This window comes from Musa acuminata, chromosome BXJ3-3 (genome assembly GCF_036884655.1).
Source record: "Musa acuminata AAA Group cultivar baxijiao chromosome BXJ3-3, Cavendish_Baxijiao_AAA, whole genome shotgun sequence".
NCBI lineage: Eukaryota > Viridiplantae > Streptophyta > Magnoliopsida > Zingiberales > Musaceae > Musa > Musa acuminata.
This window is the reverse complement of record NC_088351.1, coordinates 30,302,731-30,326,225: the sequence shown is the minus strand read 5'-3', so window position 1 is coordinate 30,326,225 and position 23,495 is coordinate 30,302,731. Positions and strand designations below refer to the sequence as shown.

The window sequence follows — 23,495 nt, the reverse complement described above, 5'->3', positions numbered from 1 at the left end:
TAAGCAACTGACAACTTGCATTATAAATTTACGATAGCCCAAGAAATATATGTCAGAAAATACAGTAGGGAAATTTTCCTTAAAACAAATATACCAAACAGAATGGATGTGCAAAACCGGTAAGAAGCCACGTGTGTGTTAATTATGAACTTAAAAGGGGTTGCCAGTTATAGATGTTTATGCTTCTTAATCTGCCCTAGATTGACCAGCCCGGGAAGAGAGAATGATGCCAACAATAAGGCCATAAAGTGCAAGTGCTTCAGCAAAAATGAGAATAAGAATCATGCCCACAAAGAGCTTCGGCTGCTGCGCGTTGGCCCTGAAATCAACATAAACATAATCCGTTAAAATTGTTGATTTTCTGTGTCATATTAGGTCTAACTTTTCGGCAATCTATGATCACATTCAATGGTATGCCTCAAATAAGTTATGTTGCATAAAACATGTTTGCACCCTGTGATCAACAAGGTTAATACACTTGTCTATGTGCAGATATCCGAGTGCCAGTGTAAGCATCCAGTACACATGTTATACAATAATTAAATGAAATAAATAAAACAAAACAAGAAAAAAGGTAATACACACGTTGACTTTATGGGGCTGCCTACTTTGCTGACAGTCATGAAATGCATGATGAGCGACAGTTGTAGTAAATAACTTTTAGCCAAAAGAGATGTGTATAATATAAAAGGAGAATAAGGTCAGTTAAGCTAGCTCTTGCTTCCTCGTTCACCACCATAGTGGGGTAAGGGCATCAAAGAAATAGCTCAGTCTACTAAAGTTCATTGCAAATTCTTTAACATTAAAATGCCTACTTAAAGTGTTTATTGGACAAGAACTGAGCCTCTACAAATCTCAGCACCATGTCTATGTTCAAGTGCAACTGCGGTTAAACTACAAGATTACTTACTTGATAATAAGTAGGAAAAGGTACATAAAACACCAAGATAGGTGTAATTCTACTTAAGAAAATGAATGTGTTTTTCCCCAATCCAAAGGAAAAGAAAGTCTTTTGCCCAATTTAAGAGAAAGAAAGCATTTTTGCTAATCAAAGATGAGGAAAAGATAGTAATTTATGAATATTTTAACCACGGATAAAAAAATACAAACATTATGATTGCTACCATAAAGAAACACCTTATATATATTAACTAATGGAAAAGTAACTCGAACATAAAGAGAGCAATCTAAACCTGTTTATGCAATCAACCAAAGCTAGAGAAAGATTGTTTCATTAAGACCAGTATTTTGCAGGTATCTGGATTCACAGTATGAACAAACATTTCTCAATCATATAAACCTAATGACCAAGTGATAAACAAAGAACCATGAAAGGAACAGAATATTTATTCTACGCTTCCATTTTGACTTGTTCCAACGTCATATGATGAGGCTGAACAATGAAACTAAAAGCATATGCAAGATATAGCAATTTAACAATGCAGATCGCACTGCACCTGAGGAATTAAATACACCCAAAAGTATCAAAGATTTCTAACAATTCTATCTCCATTTGCAAGTTCATTTTTTATGTGATTATTGTAACATCATGGGCTTTTACAGTTTTAAGGTTTTTTTTAATCAGTTTCTTTCGTAGAATGGAGTAAAGTGCCTTTTGTCGTTGTCAGCAGAGCAACGGAATTTGTTCAGGAGTATCATGCTTGGACTGAGTTTTTTTCCTTTTCTTCTTAATTTTGAGAATTCCTGTTTTAAAAACTATGATAGTAGAAACACAGGTGCTCTCTTTAACTCTAAATGTCTGAATCTTTTTTTCTCGGATTTTACTCAAGTATGGTTTGTTATTGTACCAGATGTTACTTCTGTTGCACATATATGTTTGATGCACCGGTCTAATGTTTGTTCAGTATATAACTCTGAATAGAGTCTGTACACAATCAGAAAGTGCAATCTTGGTTTCAAGGATTTGTGAAGCATAACACAGCCAGACATATAAAGGTATCAAGTCTCAATAGTATCCTAGTATTCATTCTATCTAGTTCCATACTTTTGCTGTTCACTTTAATTCAATGTCGACGATTCTTTCTTTAGTATATTTTCTTTACTCGAACCTGTTAGTTTTGTGCACCTTGGACTCCCCTCTTACAGTTTATTCTGATGTGACAACAATCACAACTTTTTCTTTCAACCAAAAAAAATTCCCTGCAAGCCCGCCAAAGGAGCTGAAGGTCCACCTAAGACCGAACATACATGATACAACCATCCAATTCATCCAATAAACACAATCACTAACTTTTTGTCTATATCAGAGGACTTGATAAGCTTGATTCCTACATTCTTTATCCCTAGGTTGTTGAGACAAGATGGATCTATAAAACGCATGCCTAAGCACAATAGACATGATTGAAGCTTTGTAATGTGAAAAAAAATTAAAACATCATTCTTATCTTTGCTAACTTTAAACAAGTTTCCTCTCTCTCTCTCTCTCTCTCTCTCTCTCTCTCTCTCAAAATCATTAAGTCCAAGAACCCCACAGATGATGTTGCTCATTATGGCCTATTTTGATTGCAATAGCAAATTAGTCAATCAATCATTCAGCAAGAACTACAAAAACGACAATTCAGATTCTACAGATGCATGTCTCATGATATCCAACTCACCAGAGAAGTTAGCAAGAAGCAATATATAGAAGAGTCAAACCTTCACTGAGAACCATGACAATAACCAAGATTAGAACTTGTATACGTAGAGAGAAACAGAGGCAAAGAAATTTACCGGACACCAGCATCACCAACGATCCCGATGGCCATACCCGCAGATAAACCGGCGAGGCCACAAGCAAGCCCAGAGGACAGATGAGCGTACCCATCAAAGAGGTAATACGATTTCGCCTTGGGATTAATCCCAGTGCTTATGATCACAGCAATAATCAATCCGTAGATCCCGAGCACTCCAGCCATAACTACAGGCACGATCGACTTCATCACGAGCTCCGGCCGCATCACCCCCATGGACGCCACCCCGACGCCGCTCTTCGCCGTCCCGTACGCCGCTCCCATACCTGGAAACGGCCCCAGAAGACCATCAAAACACAAAAATTATACGTACACCAGATGAAAACGGTAAATATTTCCGCAGGATGCAAGAAAAAAAGGGGAGGATTCTAGGGATTACAGGAGAAGACGAGCGCGGCCGCGGCGCCGAGGAAGCCAAAGAAGGGGGCTGTTTCATCGCCGCTGAAAGACGACATCGTCGCAGGGATCAAAGAAGCCCCAGGAGATCCTTCGAACCAATCCTCCGATCTCGATTCCTCCCTCGACCTCGTTCTATTCCTTCGCTAACGAGGAGAGAAGGAAAGAGATCCGAGGCAGACGAGACCTCCGGAGGATCGGTTCTGTGGTCGTTAATTTTACTAAAACACCCCTATGCTATAATTACCTCGCTGGGGGTATTTAGATCATTATATATATATACATATATATATATATATATATATATATATGTACATATACATATATATATATATATATATATATATATATATACATATACATATATGTATATATATATATATATATGTATATATATATGAAGGTTTAGGTTGCCTCTTTCCCGTCAACCACAGCTTAAATTTGATGCGACCCACCGTCCGTCGAACGGTAGAAGAGATGGGGTTTAGGGTGGGGAGGGGCGGCTCTCGAAGCGGCGGATGGATCCGTGAGGAGAGCAAAACCGTACTCCAAGCGAACTCTGATCTAATGTTCACTCATTCATCCGTGATGCCTGCGGTAGTTTTCAATCCGAGCTCCGCGATCCGTTGCTCGAGCCATGCGTCCTCCTTCCCCCTCTCCCCGTCTCTCCAGCGTAGTGATGGACCAAGAAGTCGTCTCTGCAGGCCAATATCTTGCCTGCCATCGAGATTGGATCTTGTGTTCGTTGCCTGGAAAACCTAGGTTTTTGTTTTGATCTGATTTCGGTGTCTCTCCTCTTCTGTCCTAAATGAAGTTTCTACTCTGTTGTAGATCAATCGAAAAGTTTCTGCCTATGATCTAAGAAAAGATGGAAACTTCTTCGGATTTGACTTCGAGATTCCTCGTGATGGATTATTTTCTTCTTTTTTCCTGTTTTCTTGTAGTTTAATCTAGGCATTTTATTGTTTTTAATGCGCTATCGATATTTGATTTCGCGACTGCGTTGTGCTTTTTCTCCCTGGGAAATCCTAGTTCTTTATTCATATTTAAATCGATTTAATTTGTTCAAAGGAAACGCCTACCAAATGTTTGAGCAAGTGTTCTCAAGTCATTATTTTGAAGCCTCCCTATATGTCACTTGAACTCTACTTCTCTTTTAGGGAGTCACTGAATGGTGGCTTTAGAAGTAGCAGCAGCAGTACTAGTGGTAGTAGTAGTGTATATATGTATATATATATATATGTATATATACATACATACATATATATACATACATACACATATATACATACATATATACATATATACATACATATATACATATATATATACATACATACATATACATACATACATATACATATATATATATATACATATATATATATATACATATATATATATATATACATATATATATATATATACATATATATATATATATACATATATATATATATATATATATATAAAGGCCCGTGGCTAAGTCTTTTTAGAACTTATGATACTAATCAGCATTTGTTTCATCTATTTAATTTCAGAATTTCGTTTGTAGCAGACATTCTACTTTCAGTGGTGGCACCAAGGCACATGAACATGCCAAGTTGGTCAAACCTGTAGTAGCAGCCTCCTTCATCTTTTTTGACTTTCAAGCATGGTTAAACCTGCCCTTGAAAGCAGTAGGCTGCTTCATTTCATGGATTAGGGAAGGTGTGTTTATCTCAGATGTTTTCATCTATGTAAGTTGTGTCAAGAAAGATTGTAGGCATCTGACTAGTCAACTGTGCAAAAATGCTGCATGTTTTTCTTGGCTTAATTTTGAGGATGCTGAGGCTGATGAAATGAGTTTATTAACAAATTTGGGTTTTTCAAATAATATTTCTAAATTTAGATTCTGAACCAATCAGACAAATAGCAGTCCTACTTGAGTGAAGATCAAGCAGGAAGATGTTCAGGACAAAGCTGTATGATGTGGAAGTCTCACATATGGTCACATGAGAATGGAGTGGTTAGACAAGGGAGACCATCAGGCCGTTCTGTATATTGCTTGGCAATGAGAATCTAAAAAGGATCTCCATGATCAAAGAAAAGGAAAAAGAGTCAGTACCATTGCTGTGAACCATATTTGTCAAGGTAACCTGGCTGACCTAAAGACACCCTGAACTACTGTTAAGGTTTGTTGGTTGTCATGGTTCAAGTACACTGATTTGCCTTGATGTTGCATATTGTGGTTGTTGAATGTTGGTAAGGCAAGTAGCAGTTATTATTTATTCTGTGAGCTGTTCTTAACCCGAAGGTAATGTGTTCCAATTAGGAAGCCAAGCTGCTAGCAATATTGTCATTTGATGTATGGCATCAACCCATCTTGGAGGAGACTTACAGATGAAAGTTTCTATTTTATCTTTTGAACATCCAGTTCTCTGGTTCTAGGACTTGCTATTCATTCAGATTTATCGAAACATTGATCATAATTTATTTGTTGGTGCTTCTTTTTTTTTTTTTGCAGTTGTTGCTTTCACAGTCAATATGTTAAATATTCTTACTTGGTGTAAAAATATCATTTTTGTGTTCAACTATTAAAATGCTTGTGTAATTATAATTGCTTATTGACAAATAATACGTCGTGAAAAATGGATAATGTGACTCCATGATAGAACAGAACATTTTCTATGGCTGGGTCATAGAATTGGTAAGTTTTCATTGTCTTGTAAACGTGCTCCCAACTTTGTACGACTACTTTGTGTAAGCCAGGTATTCTAATTAAAAAATTATTTGGTATTTCATTTTGTACTATCTTGCCTGAATGAATGTGAAAAAAGGATTTCCATTACTTTGCACAGGCTACTGGTATTGTGCATCGAATTTTGTTAAGATATTATTTTGTTGGAGAAGAATTGTTAATTTGAGTTTTTTGGTAATAGATCATTCATCAACTCCAGTTTTGTCAGTACTTTATATGCCCAAAGGAAACTTTCTCACTTTCTCCTGGAATCATTTGGAAATTCCAATCTGTTCATTTGAGTGTGAAATCTTTTTTTAATCTTTCGGTACTACGATGGAGCCATTTATTGAGCCATTGACTGTGTAACCTATCATCTATTTTGTGGATTTCACATCGTCTATTTATATCTGTCACGCCAATGTCTTTATATACGGAATCCATTTTGTGATTTTTTTTTGTTTTAGGAATCTGATAACTTTTTAATCCCAACAACATGAAACTGTAATGTATCAATGAGGTTGGCTTTATGGACATGTTGTAACCATTTAACTGTGTTGCGGGCAAATACTTTCAGTACAAGATGTAAAATTTCTTTTCTACAAATAATCATATCTAATACATTCGGACCAGCTAGTGTTTGTTGTGGTTAAAAAGACAAAGAACTAACTGTCAAGACAGTCTTAGATTATTAAAATTACATGTAAAGAAAAATTTCAAATTCCCTGCATATGTTGTGAGAGGCAGCTTTCATTGGTTACACTGAGTCTTCATGAAAATAAAATTTTTTTACATTTGTAGTCGACAAGCATCAGTTGCTTTGTTTTGCTTATATGACCACAGAAGGTTATCATAAGAACAGCAGTTGGGTAGTGTCCTGTAATCATTACTAAAATCACATTTGTCATGACAGAAGTTGGCATCCATAGAGCTATTAGTATTGGTTCCATAATACAGTTTGTCGCCCAGGGTATGGTCGAACTCATGCTTTAGCATTTTTACTGTCTAATCCTGCACCCAAGTTGTTTCTGTTTCCTGCATTCAAGATGCTTATGTTCTAAACAAGTGATACACATAGGTTTTTTTGTTTGGCATACACAGGTTTTTTTGTTTGGCATACATGATTCTTACATCGGTACCGACATGTGGTTGCTGTGATTGCTGTTTTGAAGTTGAAACCTGACTTTTTTTCTTGGCTTTCTTCATGTTAGGTGGTTGAAGTTCCTGGATGCATACTAGTTTGTGGTCTCATGGTATTTGATTCAGTTTGCTCTTGATGAGGAAAATATATGTTGTCTTTAGTCTCTGCTCAATGCTAATGTATATGGATTATTCATTGCACTTACATGACATTTCCCACTGAAGTACATGAAAATTCTCCTCCACGGGCAGTCATTTCTGCCAATGGACTTGGAAGACAATTTGCTGCTACATAGTCACAAAAAGGGGGAAAGGTAATTCAATGAACTACTTATTTAATGCAGTATATGTGGCATTCTATATCCACACACACACCTCCCTGCGTGCACGTCTACTCTTTAGTGCTGCCACTCCTTCCCGAGATAAAATCTTGTATTTATTATTATAGCCACAGAGGACCACAGTTTTTATCTCCTAATTTGTCATCAATGTAGGATGAGTAGCTCCTCAGACTTGCTTTACTTGATGATTTACATATCTCAATATAAAATGCACATCTTGCCTTTTTCAAGCATTACATTTTTGGTGTATATCTCCCAATTTTTAATATGAGGTGAAATGTCTTCATTTAATGAGCATTTTGACTTTTTAAAGACGATATATTTTTTGATATAAACTGGCAGAATTTTATCGAACACCACAAGGGCAAATCTTGTACACAAGCAACTCGACCTGAGGTTGCAGCAATCAACCCTTGCGTCTTGGCAAAAGCAATCGAAGCCACCTCCTTCCATGGTCATCACAAGCCATATATAGAGAAGAACTCTCTCTACCTTTGACACTCGTACTCCATAATGGTGAAGCTCTCCACCGTGTTACTCCTACTGTGCCTGTTTACTACCTCTTACGGTCTCTTTCTTCACCCCTCGGCCTTTCATGCAGAGGCCAAGCGACACCGCTGGTGCTCTGTCGTTCCGTACTCCGACACATGCACACACTACGTGAGCCAAAGCATGCAGCAGATGTCGATACACGCGGCCATGGAGCACGCCATGCTCGCCCGGGAACAGATCCTTATGGGCGGCCTCGAGGGTGTCGCGTGGTCCGACTGCCTCGACCTACACGACTCCACCGTGCGCCAGCTCAACCGCTCCCTGGGCCCCTCGCGGCTGCGCGTGGGCTACGACGTGCGGACTTGGCTCAGCGCCGCTCTCACCAACCTGCACACCTGTCGGGCCGGCCTCGCCGAGCTCCACGTGCCCAGCTCCTGGTTCGTGCCGCTGCTGACCAATGCGTCGGAGCTGGTGAGGAACGCGTTGGCGATCACGGAGACGAGGGCGGAGGAAGAGGGGAGGAAGGGTGGTGGGGCGTTCCCGGAGTGGTCGTCGGTCGAGGACCGGGAGCTCCTCCGGGCGCGCCGGGGGGACGTGGTGGCCGATTTGGTGGTGGCGAAGGACGGCAGTGGGGACTTTGGGAGCATCAAGGAAGCTATCAACGAGGCGTCGAGGAGGAGAGGGAGGGAGAGCAGAAGATTTGTGATCTATGTGAAGGCAGGGGTTTACGTGGAGAACGTGCAGGTGGGGGTGAGAGACCTCATGTTGGTTGGGGATGGCATCGGCAAGACAGTGGTCACTGGTAGTCGGAGTGTTGCTGGAGGTTCCACCACCTTCAATTCCGCCACCGTGGGTGAGTACAGTGGCATGAACTCTTCCTGCTCTCTCTCTCTCTCTCTCTCTCTCTCATGGGAAAGATTGATCTTTGTGCGTATCGGTGATGTGTGTTGGCGTGCAGCGGTGATGGGGGACGGATTCATCGCTCGGGGGATAACGTTCCGCAACACGGCCGGCCCCGCGAAGCGCCAGGCGGTGGCGCTCCGCTGCAACGCGGACCTCGCCGTCTTCTACCGGTGCAGCTTCGAGGGGTACCAGGACACGCTCTACGCCCACTCGCTCCGGCAATTCTACCGCGAGTGCGACGTCCACGGCACCGTCGACTTCATCTTCGGCAACGCCGCCGCGGTGCTCCAGGACTGCAACATCTACGTGAGGCGGCCCATGAGCAAGCAGCAGAACACGATAACCGCGCAGGGGCGGACCGATCCCAGCCAGAACACCGGCATCGTTATCCAGCACTGCAGGGTGACGGCCGCGCCGGACCTGAGGCCGGTTCAGGGGAAGTTCCGGACGTACCTGGGAAGGCCATGGCAGGCCTACTCTCGAACTGTGTTCATGGGTACGTACATGGATGATCTGATCTCCGCAGCTGGGTGGTTGGAATGGAGCGGTGGGTTCGCTCTCAACACGTTATACTACGGGGAGTATAAGAACACAGGGCCGGGGTCTGACACTTCCAGGCGAGTCAGGTGGCGCGGCCACCATGTTATCACCGATCCATCGACTGCTCTGAGATTTACTGTGAGGGGTTTGCTATCTGGAGGTAGCTGGTTGCCGGCCACCGGAGTTCCCTTCACCGATGGCCCGTGATCTTGGTTTAAGGCGACTTGCAGCAGAAACAAGAAGACCATACCAAGAAATGTACATGTATGTATATATAAACCATAATGCTTGATGTGATTAGGAAAGAAGAGTAATGGAACTCTATCAGGCATCTCACTGTTCTTGACATCACATCGACCTACATTGACTTGCCAAAATGATCTTCTACTTGTCAACATTATTCAGTACAGGTCATGAACTTATCTATGTGACATATAATTTCTTTATACAAGGCATTAAAAGATCATGCAAGAACCATCATGAAAAATATTTAGTTTAGTTATCAACATGATCTGCTTGTTAGAAACACCAACATATTTAAACAAACTTCTTTCCCTCCCAGTGCTCCTAATTATGATTAGATTTGTGTTCGAAGAACCGCTCCTAATTATGATTAGATTTGTGTTTGAAGAACCACAAGGATGATCTCTCTAATTCCTACAATATCATTGTAGGTTCTGTTTTTTCCATAAGCTTTAATTATGATCAGGATCATATATATATATATATATATATATATATATATATATATATATATATATATATATATATATATATATATATATATATATATGTATGTATATATGTATATGTATATATGTATATGTATATATATGTATATGTGTACATATATGTATATGTGTACATATATATATATATGTGTACATATATGTATACATATATACATATATATATATACATATACATATATGTACATATATATACATATATATACATACATATACATACATATATATATACATATATACATACATACACACACACACACACACACACACACACACACACACACACATACACACATACATACATACATACATACATACATACATACATACATATATATATATATATATATACATACACATATATATATATATATATATACATACACATATATATATATATATATATATATATATATATATATATATATATATATATATATATATATATATATATATATATAGAACACCTATACAATCCAAAAGCTACTAAAGTTGTCCATGCTATATATAATCCAACACTTGAATGTGCAACTTGCTTGTTTAAATCATGTACTTGCATTACAATTGCTTTTGTACGTAACATGCAGCATGTCTTTCGACATGCAAGAGGTGATGGAGAAGGAATCAAAGACTAAATTAGATCAAGATCATGTAAAACTGAATCTGTTGCTACCATGAGAACAAAATAATACAGAGCTAACCTTATTTGTAATGCACTAAAACTGGTGATATGTTATCATAATATTGTACAAACAATTGCTACTGAGAAAGAAAGAATAGAAGATCAAAGAATTACTGTCAAAGAATGGTGTAAGGGAATAAGGTCTCTTCGGCTGCCACCTTCAAATAGTCCATGAAGCTGATCTCTTTATTGGAGACCTCAGCATCGCTTTGTCCTCCTCGAGAGAGATCATAACAAGATGCGAAGGGTCTTCGAGCATCATTTTACCGACTAAATAAACTGTGATAGACCATGTCCGGAACTTCCTTGCCTGCTTGCCACCTTCAAATAGTCCATGAAGCTGATCTCTTTATTGGAGGCCTCAGCATCGCTTTGTCCTCCTCGAGAGAGATCATACCAAGATGTGAAGGGTCTTCGAGCATCATTTTAGCGACTAAATAACCTGCGATAGACCATGTCTGGAACTTCCTTGCCTGCTTGCCAATGTACCGTCCTAGCTTACCGTCATAATATTCTGGCCAACTGTCTTTGGACAGCCTGTTTTCAGCAAGATCGATCGCTCGTCTTGCAATCTGCGGACGACCAGTCTTTATACAGGCCGCAGTGAGCAGCCACAGAGTCACTGAAGAAGACAATGGAATTTGATGGATAAGGTAGTGCTGGAACAATCTGAAGTAATACAAGTGAAAGGATGAAGTAAAACATGGAACTGAGGTTGGCACATGACAGTCAAAGTATCGATGCTAGAAAGGATGTTCGACATAATTCTAAGTGTAATTTAACAGAGGAAAGTGCATCATGATCGGTATAGTGATTATCAATATAAAACTTGCTTGTATGTTTCAAGGAAAAGATTGTAACTTCTGTTAAGGAGAACACATCATATGAAATATAATCTGCTATTGAATGTTATTATCGACTCCAGCCTTAGTTAGGACATGGTATATTGAGATAAAGGATCGTCTCATCAATTTACCAAGGCAAAAAACCTACATTTCTTCCATCAGTTTTGTCCAGTTAGATTTTGAATTAATATAATGGCATCATAATATGCAATTCAATGAGAAAATTCAGCAAGCTCAAAAGCACTAACCAGGCCATGTTCCTCCATTATGGTAACTCCATCTGGTGTTTTTGGGGTCACAACCAGTGACAATACGCCATTCATGGCTCTCTAGAGCAGGATATGCAACCTTTAGGGGCATTTCACCAACCAGTTCCTCCCAGCGTGCTTCAAGCAGATCCATTATAGCCGCAGATTGCTCTGGGGTAGCAAGAGAAGATAGTATCGCAATGCAGTTACCAAGAGAAAACCATCGGAAGTCCATTCTCGCAGGACTAACATTTCCGATGAAATATCCACCACCAGTAGGCATGAAATCAAATATCCAGTCTGGGATGGAATCTGGAATAACATTGAACTTATTAACTGCTGTGTGAGAATACTCCTCTGTCTTGTAGCGATATATGACATTTAGCTTCTGGAAGTCAAGCCAGAAGTAATTTCGGATGTGATAGCTTAAGGCATGCAAGCGTTTCACTATCCTATCTATGAACTCCTTCCCTTCTGTATCTTGTTTTAGCATCGTCAAAGCACATCTCAATGCCATAAAGAAAAGGGCTTGAATTTCCATAGGATACCCATAGATACCCTGCAAAGTTTGTTCGTTCCTCAGAAGCACATAACAGTGGATAGAACATTAACTCATATTTCCATAAACAAAGTAAACAACGTCTAAAGCAATTAAAACATGCATCGTTTTATCTCTTAACTGCCGTTTACAAACCTACTCCAGAATCAAATTTCTCTAGTGTTCAAGCAAGTTATTGTTAATGCACTTCAGCAGATAAATGAATATAGATGCACCGTCCAAGTTATCTACTCTAGGGTATGACCAGCTTTATAATAAATCAAATATCAGTTTTAGAATGATGGAGGACAGTAAAAGACCCAGAGGTTTCAACTTAAATGATAAATAGATTGTCAATCAAATGCCTCAAGGAACAAAGATCATTAAATGACCTTGAAAGATTTTGAGAAAGTTGTGCAAAGATTTTCAGTTAAACAAAATTTATTTTTAAGAATATGTGTTCTTCTTAAGAACCCCAACTTAAAGCAGTGTGTTTTTTTGAAAGATATAGTCAGAGATTGAGTGTGTGAAATTGGATGTATCTGACGAAGAAGAAAGTTTATTGAGTATTCTAAATCGCTGCACGTACACTCACTTTACCGATAGATTTTCTAATAATGACCTTTAGTAGCCTTGTTATAGACTTCTCATAAAGGGTTATAATGAAGTAAAATGCAATCTTCTCAAAGTCATACCATGTAAATATGGTCTTCTTTCATATTTACATTTGACTGCAGTAAGAAGAGAACCATTTCAAATTTCATTATGCAACAGAAAAAATACATTTTAAGAACTTGACAAATTGGATAAGCTACACTGACTTAGAAAATATATTATAATTAACGGAAAAACGAAAACAAAATTTGTTCATTTGGACAATGGGAAAAGGAATATGCAATTAAAGCTTTGGGCACATTAATCAGTTCAGAAATTTATCAGAGATATGTCTCTGATTACTTTTCTTTCCACATAATATAAAACTTAATCTGAAGAGATAGAAGAACGAAACAAAATATGCTTCTAATTCAAGAAACACAACCAAGTGAAAAAAAATCAAGGATAACCCTGAGTAAGTATAAGCACCATAATTAACGAGTACCTCAACACAATGTTGATGAACTTACCATTCTACGATCTATCATCGAGCATCCATCTGTGCATAGCAAGGTTGGGAATGTATCGAACCCTTCCGACAAACATAAAGCTAGTATAAGCCTCATCCCTTTCTGACACTCTGCTGAATCTGCCAGAGCTAAATCCCCAGTAGACTTTGTGTAGGCCCGAAGTAGAATAATCCACCAAAAACCAGAATCAACAGGTGCAACCCTTCCGATTGCACTCTCACCAAAGTCAGCTATTAGATTGTCAGTTTTCCTAGTAGGATCATGCTTCACCTTGAAACTTGCCGGCATGACTCCTTCCCCAAGCTTGAAACGATCTATTCTCTTTTCCCACCCTTGAAGGTAGAGGGTTTTCATGAGGAAATTTTTCACTATCTCAGGCTCTCCATTCATTAGAAAAGCCAGAGCACTTGGAAAGAAGTCGCGGACAAACACCTGCGTGCAAAGTGAAATCAAGATCAAATAAACTATCTGATTGCAATTTGGTTATCTGAGCACCAGCAAGTAAACGACTTGATGTGAATTTATATAATAATTGACATTCTCGTTGATTGTAATACAAATACATGAAAATGACAATTCTTACTGCACACGAACGCTGTCCTCAAATGTACTCAATACAGCAACAGGCAAGATGTTATCTCCGATGACCCATTTGCCTATCAATCAGTATGTATCGGTGAAACTGAGATACGAATAATGGAGGATGATATACCTGATCGTAATTGAGAACCTCTTCTGAGGCGTGATCGTAGGCGGCTATCGTGCCCACCGGCTGCCCCCGGAAGAACACTATCGTCCTCCGGAGAGCTTCCCACGCCTCCGCAACCATCGGATGCGGATCGAACGGGTTTGGATCCGACGAGACCGGAGTGTCCAGCACCGACCTCATCGTGCCAAGGGAGCACATACTATCGTAGCTGTCAACCTGCCGGAGGTTCCCCGAGACGGTGAGCTCGCTAACTGATCGCTCGTCGAACGACCTCTTCCGCTCGATCTTTAGTCTCGGCCTGTCGAGCAGCCGTGAGAAATCGAGATCCTCGGCCTCCGCAATAGAAGAGAGCGAGTCCACCTTCCGCAGGTCCATTCCTCCAACCATTCTCGAACTCAACCTCAACGATCTGCATCACGTCAAGATACAGAAGAGCAGAAAAATCACGGTTTTTAGCAAAATACCCAAAAAGGAGCCACATTTCTTCATAAACAGGCCGCAAACTAGGGATTTCAGATTCATGACAAAGACGAACAGATCCGTCATCTTCGAAATGGATCACGAAATCAAAATCAATGTGAACCTCGAAAGCGCAAACGAATCTACGTAGAGGAGTAGAATAAAATGCGAGATAAATCGATGAAATTGATGGCAGAAATCGTGAGGAGTGAGAGGGAGAATGAACCTCGGAGACCTGCAATACGGCAGCAGGAATGACGAGCGGGCGATGGAGATCGATGGGAGTGCAGTGGAGGAGGGGGAAGAGGAGGAGGGGGGAAAGAGAGAGCATTGGAGGAGGGAAGGAGTCGTCTGTAGGAGGAGACAGATGGGAAGAGGAGAGGACACGCAGAGAGCGAGCGAGGAGGGGAAGAGAGCGGCGAAATGGTCGCCTCTCTCCGTCACCCACTTCTTTCGTGTTTGAGAGGTGACCGGTTGTAGCCGGTAAAGAAGCACGTGGGGAAATGGCGTTCCCGGTTCAAAGACTCATCCCTCATCAGGAAGAAAACGGAAAAGGAGATATGAAGAGTTCATGTGTGGATTGTGATGACATATGATAGTAGCATTTGGAGATTGTCTCTTATAGAAGATTCTTAATATCCTTAAATATGTATAAATTATATCCCTTCAACGTTGGTGATTCGTGCATTTATCCATCTAAATTTTAGTTTAGTTATCTAATGTCATCATATAATAAAAAGACTTACACACATATACGCCATCATGATTAGTATTTACTAATCATGATTAGCATCATTGTATACAATTTCAAATGGTACTATCGGCAGTATGTATCGGTTCGATGGTATATCAGTACGCGGACCGTCCGCTACTAGACGGACCGTGCTACAATAATATGCTAGAGCAATGCTATAGTGCTACAATGTTACACTGTAACAATGCTGCAGTAAGAGGAAATTGATCGATAAGCCTTGGTGTATTGTTCGGTACATCTAGATATACATCCAGGTGTACCACTCGGTACATCGTTATCGTACCATATCGAGCCAACTTCGAAATATCGATACGGTACGATATTGCATACCTTGATTAACATAATAATGATGATACTCTAACTAGACCCCAAATCTTCTTTTGTGATATAACTATGTCACCTTCATGTCATCACCCTTCTTTCAACATATGACATAATATTTATTTTTCTCCCATATAAATAGAAGAAAAAAAAAAGAAAGAAACAAAACCTATTATGATAAATGGAAAGAAAAAAAAAAAAGAAGAAAGGATATTATTTATGTGCAATAAAAGAGAGAGAAAAGAAAACATAACCTGATATAAGAAAAAGAGAGTATAGACAGATCTATTACGATAAGTAATCAATGAGAATGATTAGAGTGAACTTTTTTTATATATCTAAGCTCATATTAGTTACTAATAACCACAGTTAATTGTGATTAACTAAAATTTGGACAAACACCAGTGGAGGTGACCTAAATGGAAAACCACAAGAACAAAAAATATACTTGGACTATATATTAAGCAAAACATATAGGCTAAATAATGCGGACGAAACGAGCTCCATATATTCTTCAAGAAAGTAAAGAATATGAATACTTCAGATAAAAACGATTTATTCCTGGTTCCAATAGTTAAATAAATTATGCAACCAACTAGGAATTTCTAAGATGAATTTCTTACATGGGATGCTTGGATTGAAGTAATATTAATTACCAAAAGTTTAGTTAACCTAAACAAAACTGCAGCAATACAATCTGAGAGTGTCACATCTCAGTCTTCCTTGTCCCCTGGCTGATAACTACTGCTGCTTTTAGCCTGTGAAACGCTAGCTTCTGCGACTTCGGCTCCATCTTGAGTAACTGGAGGAGTATCTGCGCTTCGAGTGCTTAGGAGCACAATAACCATTACAACAGCAACCACAAAGACAATGAGGTAGACTGTTCTTATGCCGGTTAATGAGCTAATAAAGCCAAATGGTGAAGGGCTGCTCAGTTTCCTTTTTATGGTTCTTCCCTCTCTATATCCTTCAAGAAAGCGACTAATCTGGGTTCCTTGATCATTATCATCTAGGTCTTCTAAATCTACAACCTTCATTCACAAAAGGAAAAAAGATTCCTGTCAGAACAACACATGAGACTGGAACTTTAACTGCTTCTGAGCGATATGTTAACCAGAAATTTAGGTTAAACAAGGCAAGGCAAGAGAAATAAAGAACCTTGAAATTGAAAGAAAATGGAGAAGGCTTTGAACCAAAATATGTTTAAAGAACAAACCCAGATCCAAAATATATTGATATGCCAAAGCATGCTCTCCTCCTGACGTGCATACTTTTGATTTGTGTTAACACAAATAGAACTGGAGAAGCTAAGCTAATGTTACACCAATGTCTGCTCCCCTGATGCATGAACTTAGCATTATGATATGTATTAAGGCAAATAGGAGCAAAAGATCCAAGTTTGCAGTTTATTGGCAGACCTATGCCTTAATGTACCATGCCGAAGCCATATATAATATTTTGTTAGCAATATCTTTAATTATTGTAAAGTTTGAACAGCATTTAACTAATCAATAAAAAAACAACACGCGTGATGAAACTTGAAACCACTAAAAAGTATATCAAGACAAATTAAATGGGTGCTTAAATATTCTTCTGTGTGTAGAGACAGATTAGCTCTGTTCAGAATACAGAAGGCTCTAATATCACTACCACTGCATGTTGGCTCATAATATATAAGCAGCTTATGAACAGATTGCTTTCATAGTATTAGAGAGAACTTAAAGGATAGCTCATTTCTTCAGTCATCAATTTGATGAAGTATAAAGCACCCAAACACATTTATACAATGTAATTATGTACAGTGCTTCTTAAAGGAAATTCAGATAAGAGGCAACTGCAGCAAGAAAGAAGATAACTAACTAATCCAATTGTTTTGTTAAAACATAACTAAAATTTAACCAAAGCCAATCAAAACATAGAGAATCATTTATAGGCATATAACCTTAACTCAAAATTTTATCAAATTGGTCATCAGAAAATGAACTTTGATATATGTAAACGTGGACTTACTGTATGGTATTCCTCATTTCCATCCCAAACAAGAAGTTTTGGTAGCTTTGAGCTCTTAGTGATATCAAATGCATCAACAAAATCTCCCCATTGCTTGACCCCAACATACCCAAATATCAAGTCCCGATTTGCAGTTGCAGCAGACCTCAAAATTTTAACCAATTTGAGTGATTTCTCATCTAACTCATCCTCCATGATAGTAAGAACAATTTTCCTCTTGTCATCATTCATCAGCTTTAATGTTTCAAATCTAATGGGGACGGTAGGAGGCAACTGGTTTTGGCTTATAAAATCTTCCAAGAAATCCCCTGTGAAAATAACTTATAAAACTCAAATACAATCTTTTAAGGATGATGTGTCACCTATGAATTAATGGAAAACGATGCCAAGAAGAAGAAAATTAAATTAGCTGCATTAATATCAAGACTTAATGAATTGAAAATTCGAAACAGAAGAACCAGAAACCAGCAGACAGATAAAAACTAAATGATCTTTCCTTTTGCACGAAGAATTTTAAGAATTAGTAGTAGCTAATACATTCAAAAATAAGATAATAATACAAGAGTACTTAATCTGTGACTACAATGGGATCTCTCAACCATGAACACTAAATTATCTAGGCAGCAAGTGAGGCAGTGATGTTAGGTAGTCATGCATTGCTTCTCTGCTATTCATTTATTTTTTATAGGATTAGATTTAACTGCAATGGTAGCTTCTGTAGGAAATATGAAGAAATGTCATACACAAAATGTACAAAATACTTATCTGAACTCACCTTCAAAAGGCCCATAGAACACGCTTTGTTCCTTATATTTCGGATGAAGAGATACCAATGCTGGAACTTTGTCAAAGTCATATGCCACCATCATCTCTTCTGAAAAATCTTTTGCTACAGAAAACCAGGCTTTTTTCTTGTACTTACGAGCGACATCAAGAATAACAGATTCATCCAAGCCAAAGCCAATGAACACAGGGAAGTCAGTGCCAACCATTTCAACAAAGTTCTGGATCACAGAATCAGTCTCCAGTAGTGAAACATTAGGAGAAACAAACTTCTTTAGAAAACGTACAAGCAACTCAGCTTTCCTTGGACCAGTGTAGTCCACAGGGACTCCATGCATAAAAAGCTTCATTGTTGGAAACCCACTGCATTTAACATGATGGAAAAAACTAGATTCAATGTCAAAACCAAATGACTTATATTATGCATCGTGTGATAGGTGAATGAATCACAACTCACAAAAATATCCAGAAGCTTATCTCACTATCTAAAGCTTAGCATCTTACTTGGAATCACAATTGTACTAATAAGTCCAATAATACAACCTTATACACTATAGTAGGGTTATTGTTGGAGCTAACAGGATTGTTCTTCAAAAACTCAAAGGTGATAGGCAGAAGAATACTTACTCAATTTCATATTTGGAAGCAAGCTTTCTGTACTTGTCAGCATTAACCTTAGCAATCACAATGGGTTCACTCAGCTGAGCTAGCACTGGAGCAGCTGTATCCAACTGCAAAATTACAACAAAGACATCATTAATGTCACTTCAGACAGTTCCATAAGGCAATTGTTTGTTACCAAGGACCAGAATAGTGACAAATGTACTTACAACAAATATATTATACCTTTTATGAATATAAATTAGTAATATGAAGAACTTTGTTTCCTAACAACTGATTATTATACTTAGGATCATGCAGATTAAGTGAATTTATTACTTCTGCAGCGTACTTTGACACTATATATTACATACCTATATCTGTGGATACACATATTAACTGAATGTATGTTAGAAAAATAAGGGCGAGGCGACAGGACCAATCTCCACTATTAAAGTAATTTATCACTATAAGAACAGATAGCAAAGTAGAAGAATGCATGATCTCCTCATTTGTAATCCAAATATCTGTGTCATATCCAGAAATCCCAAACCGAGATAACTTGAAACTAACGATTGTTCACTTTGGTATTATTAAAGTGTTACAGAAATGCAGTACTAGAAACAACATAAATTATCTTCCGCATTTCTTAGGCCACCAGATACTGAGAATTGATAGGGCATAGTTTGGTAACCTGCCCTCTAACAACCGCTCACAGCCACATCAGCATCAAGGTCAGCATAGCAGACCACGTAAGCACCATGCCCCTCGAGTACGACGCCACCCCACAAAGATCGGGACGGCGCCGCCCGAGTACCGCGCCACCCCGCAAAGATCGGGACAGCGCCGTCCGAGTACCACGCCGCCCCGCAAAGATCGGGACGACGCCGATCGAGAACGACACAGCTGTTCGGCACCGTGGCACGAAGGATGCCCGATATCTGCACGAGAATTAAGCTCGCCGCTTCATGGGTCGGCAACCATGAATATGTCAAGTACGGCTAGTCCTAAGGCGCAGAGTATAAAAACCCATCGTCGGGCCAACATCATGGGTAGTTTTTTTCCTTTTTGGACTCGTTTTCCACTAAGTTCTAATAAAATCTTCAGAGGGATCGAGTTGAGAAATCCCCCCCCCCCCCCCCGACCCCGACCTGTGTGCAGGAGTTGGCAACAAGGAAGGAGGCGACCGATCAAAGGGGAGCCCCCACACCCCGGAAGCGAGGTTCGAGCTCGACCCAACCGAACACTGACTTCCGCCGCCCGAGTATCGACGCGGCCGATCTTGCGCATCCGGGTCTAGACCGAACCGTGATGACTCAGCCATGGTGTAAAGGTTCACTAACAAGAACAAAATCCTTGGTTCAGTCTCTCTCTCTCTCTCTCTCTCTCTCTCACTCTCACACACACACACACACATTCTCTGTCACTTCACTAAACCAATCAATGAATCCATCAAAGTCAAATCAAAGAAATCGCTTGACAATTACAGATCCAGATATCCACTTCAACTGATGGCTAAGCACACTTAGACGGTGAGAAACAGATATGTTACTTCTGTCATCATCCCTTGTTCCTCAATAACAAATAAAAAAACTTTACTATCAAATTCTCCTGTTTGGTCATATAGGCCACCAAAGGGTTCTAGTTGTGTCTCTTTATTCATACATAATGATTTGAAACATCGACAAACTAGATATTGACCAAGAAGATCAAACATTCCTTCTTTTAGCCAATCCGGCAGTCACAATGGGCGAAGAATAATAGTACCATCATCGTGGTCAGTTACTCAAACCATGCGTGTGTGACCAGATGGACACCTTAATCTTCAAGGTGCATAAAGATTGAAGAAAACTCACGAATATTTCACTAAACATATCGTCCACTGGGTATCCAATTTCAACAAACGCACACATTAGGTTATTGCATAGATCGCCGCAAGCCGAACATGTCCGGGCCAAATCCATTGTGCATACAGTTGAACCAAAAGGGAGATTTGAGTAACGAGGGTTTTCTGATCTTTGGATCTCGGATCCATTGCCCAGCTAAACTCGAATAACATCATGGGATGAAAGGGGCAGAATAACCCTGGCAAGGGTGCTTGACCTCAGGGGCGAGCCGCTTGCAGTGGCCGCACCACGGCGCGTAGAAATCGACGAGGATGTGGTCGAAAGAGGCGATCGCAGAGTCGAAGTTTCCCTCGTCGAGCTCGATGACGGTGCCGTCCCTCGGGAGCTCGTGGGCCGCCGCCACCGTCGTCACCGCGACGGTTAGACACACAAGGGAAGCGCAAACCGAGATCAGCCGTAGCAGGAGGCGGCGCTTCGTCGTGGCCATCGCCTTCGCTTCGCTCCTCGTCCGCGGGGCGTGTGAAGCCCGAAGAAACGGCCGGCGTGGATCGAGACCGCGCGCTCCCGTTTGTGCTTTATTTGGTGGAGTCCGCGGGTTCGGTGAGTCGCGTGAGAGAGATTGGGTTGATTGCCAACCCGACGACTCTTATCGTGTAATCGTTTTCTCTTATTTATATTAAAAAATCTTAAAATATTTTATACTAACAGTTATTTAATATTTGTGGAACCAGAAAAATCAATAAAATATAAAAATAAATAAATTTGAATTTTGTCCTCAAAATTTTTAATATTTAGATTTTTTATTTTTAAAGATGATTGACAAAGACAAACATCAAACTTGTTAGCGAACCCTTACGCTATGGCAAGGTATCAACATGGATCGTTCTAGTCTCAGATGCATAAAGGCATCGAAGCGAGTAGTCAATTGGTTAAAATGTCCATCGGGTTAAGTTGAGGTTGAGAGTCATCTTCGAACGTGGTCCTCCGTCTCAGCAAGTAGTTCACTTCATTATCGTTGGGTTCCTAAACACAAGTCGAGTCAGGAGAGGGTTTTCCCGACTCGACCCATCCGAAGGTCAAGTAAGTATTTAGTGGAGTTTTGAAAATTTTCTTCTTCTTTAGTGCCGATCAGGGACTTAGTTTTTATATCTACGAATGAGGGTTGGTCGTACACGATCTGATGATAGCAACCGACTCCTCAAGCGGTTGGCTTATACCTCCATGTGAGCGTCGATCGACCCGCACGGATTTGCATCGTGCGACATCATTTTAAGCTTTCCGAAATGGCTTTATACTATACGTTATTATCTCGTACGACTTCAGACGATATGAGAAGGGGCAGCCGTCCACCCGAGTCCGAGGTACCACGTCAACACGACGCACCATCTCAACCTCGAGGCTCCTTGTCCGTGCAGATGTGTTCGCTGACCGTGGCCACGGGGGCGATACAAGAATATGTCATATCAAAACTCTTTATTAAATAAGCTAATTGATATTTTCAATAAAGTATTAAGAAAACATATACATATTTGATCATATTATCATAATAAAATAATAATTAATCAAATTCCCATGATAAAAATGTTATTTAGAATAGATTAGGAACATTTTTAGGATATATACATATATACATATATATATACATATATACATATACATATATACATATATATATATATATATACATATATACATATATACATATATATATATATACATATATATATATATATATATATATATATATATATATATATATATATATATATATATATATATATATATATATATATATGTGTGTGTGTGTGTATGTTCATATTTGTTCAGATTTTTATAATAAAAATAATACTTTAATAAAAACATACACTGTTAAAAAAATAATAAAAAATAAAAACACGCTCACTAATCATTCATTAGGCACATAAACATATATTTGTATGAGAAGTAATTATTTTGATATCATTGTATCATAAATAACCTAAAAAATCCACTAGATATCGCTATAGTGCAAGTGTCAACTAATAATGTCAAAATGTAAGATTTTGTATCTTAACTTAAATGATTTCCACTAGTAATACATTAAAAATATTACTTTTAGTAATATCTCATTCGATAAAATTTACATCTACAATGTTAGAATGATGGCCGTGTACTTCGCTCACCTTAACTTATGTTGAGAGTTAGAACCTATTCTGCATTCATAGCTTATTATCTTATGTGAAAATAATAATAATAATAATAATAAAATAAAGACACTATGTCAAGATCAATTGCTATGGTTTATTTTTTTAAATATCAGCTACCTAAAATAACCCTTAACTATTGATAGTAAAATCATGATTTTGTATCTCATTATCATTTGTGAAAAAAATATACTTCTTAATTATATTTTTTTTTATGATTAAAAATATATTAAAATTTTATCAAGAGTAAATATTATATTTTTTAATATGTCAGCTAGTTTAGCTAATATGACTCAATTATTGATTGTAAGATCCCGGTTTGAATTTATACTTTTTGCGAGGAAAAAAAGGGAAAAATC

The 23,495-nt window shown here is 38.8% G+C and overlaps 4 protein-coding genes across 6 annotated transcripts; 1 reads left to right on the top strand and 3 right to left on the bottom strand.

The window, feature by feature from the left end:
• Nucleotides 1-3,374, bottom strand: LOC135632898 (V-type proton ATPase 16 kDa proteolipid subunit). The gene is made up of 3 exons (XM_065141753.1): nt 3,133-3,374; nt 2,734-3,019; nt 1-319 (listed from the first exon to the last, which is right to left on the bottom strand). The coding sequence occupies exons 1-3, from the start codon at nt 3,206-3,208 to the stop codon at nt 187-189; spliced, it is 495 nt and encodes a 164-aa protein (XP_064997825.1). The 5' UTR covers nt 3,209-3,374; the 3' UTR covers nt 1-186.
• A 1,227-nt stretch (nt 3,375-4,601) lies between these two features.
• LOC135633678 (pectinesterase-like) lies at nt 4,602-9,680 on the top strand. 2 transcript variants are annotated; one of them, XM_065143437.1, is made up of 4 exons: nt 4,604-7,322; nt 7,692-7,865; nt 7,951-8,694; nt 8,800-9,679. In XM_065143437.1, exons 3-4 carry the CDS (start codon nt 8,022-8,024, stop codon nt 9,489-9,491), a joined length of 1,365 nt encoding a protein of 454 aa, XP_064999509.1. In that variant the 5' UTR covers nt 4,604-7,322; nt 7,692-7,865; nt 7,951-8,021; the 3' UTR covers nt 9,492-9,679. The 2 variants fall into 2 exon arrangements, with proteins under 2 accessions (XP_064999508.1, XP_064999509.1); XM_065143436.1 differs by having other exon boundaries at nt 4,602-7,322; nt 7,692-8,694; nt 8,800-9,680.
• Nucleotides 9,681-10,722: 1,042 nt separating this feature from the next.
• On the bottom strand, nt 10,723-15,148 carry LOC135634058 (probable alkaline/neutral invertase D). 2 transcript variants are annotated; one of them, XM_065144209.1, is made up of 5 exons: nt 14,865-15,148; nt 14,183-14,588; nt 13,471-13,902; nt 11,809-12,367; nt 10,723-11,337 (listed from the first exon to the last, which is right to left on the bottom strand). In XM_065144209.1, the coding sequence occupies exons 2-5, from the start codon at nt 14,564-14,566 to the stop codon at nt 11,039-11,041; spliced, it is 1,674 nt and encodes a 557-aa protein (XP_065000281.1). In that variant the 5' UTR covers nt 14,567-14,588; nt 14,865-15,148; the 3' UTR covers nt 10,723-11,038. The 2 variants fall into 2 exon arrangements, with proteins under 2 accessions (XP_065000281.1, XP_065000280.1); XM_065144208.1 differs by having other exon boundaries at nt 14,874-14,990.
• Nucleotides 15,149-16,252: 1,104 nt separating this feature from the next.
• Nucleotides 16,253-21,581, bottom strand: LOC103979399 (protein disulfide isomerase-like 5-2). Its single transcript, XM_009395534.3, has 5 exons — nt 21,210-21,581; nt 19,134-19,237; nt 18,499-18,869; nt 17,724-18,031; nt 16,253-16,744 (listed from the first exon to the last, which is right to left on the bottom strand). The coding sequence occupies exons 1-5, from the start codon at nt 21,438-21,440 to the stop codon at nt 16,427-16,429; spliced, it is 1,332 nt and encodes a 443-aa protein (XP_009393809.2). The 5' UTR covers nt 21,441-21,581; the 3' UTR covers nt 16,253-16,426.
• Nucleotides 21,582-23,495: the final 1,914 nt, after the last annotated feature.

Coding starts and splice junctions, on each gene's coding strand:
- LOC135632898 (XM_065141753.1), bottom strand. CDS start 3,208: ATGTCGTCTTTCAGCGGCGATGAAACAGCCCCCTTCTTTGGCTTCCTC. Junction 3,020..3,132: donor GGCCGCGCTCGTCTTCTCCT/GTAATCCCTAGA, acceptor GGCCGTTTCCAG/GTATGGGAGCGGCGTACGGG. Junction 320..2,733: donor GTTGGTGATGCTGGTGTCCG/GTAAATTTCTTT, acceptor TGTTGATTTCAG/GGCCAACGCGCAGCAGCCGA.
- LOC135633678 (XM_065143436.1), top strand. CDS start 7,863: ATGGTGAAGCTCTCCACCGTGTTACTCCTACTGTGCCTGTTTACTACC. Junction 8,695..8,799: donor CTTCAATTCCGCCACCGTGG/GTGAGTACAGTG, acceptor GTTGGCGTGCAG/CGGTGATGGGGGACGGATTC.
- LOC135634058 (XM_065144209.1), bottom strand. CDS start 14,566: ATGGTTGGAGGAATGGACCTGCGGAAGGTGGACTCGCTCTCTTCTATT. Junction 12,368..13,470: donor CGATGATAGATCGTAGAATG/GTAAGTTCATCA, acceptor CAAACTTTGCAG/GGTATCTATGGGTATCCTAT. Junction 11,338..11,808: donor TAATGGAGGAACATGGCCTG/GTTAGTGCTTTT, acceptor TGTCTTCTTCAG/TGACTCTGTGGCTGCTCACT.
- LOC103979399 (XM_009395534.3), bottom strand. CDS start 21,440: ATGGCCACGACGAAGCGCCGCCTCCTGCTACGGCTGATCTCGGTTTGC. Junction 19,238..21,209: donor GCAAGCGGCTCGCCCCTGAG/GTCAAGCACCCT, acceptor GTAATTTTGCAG/TTGGATACAGCTGCTCCAGT. Junction 16,745..17,723: donor GAAATGAGGAATACCATACA/GTAAGTCCACGT, acceptor TTGTGAATGAAG/GTTGTAGATTTAGAAGACCT.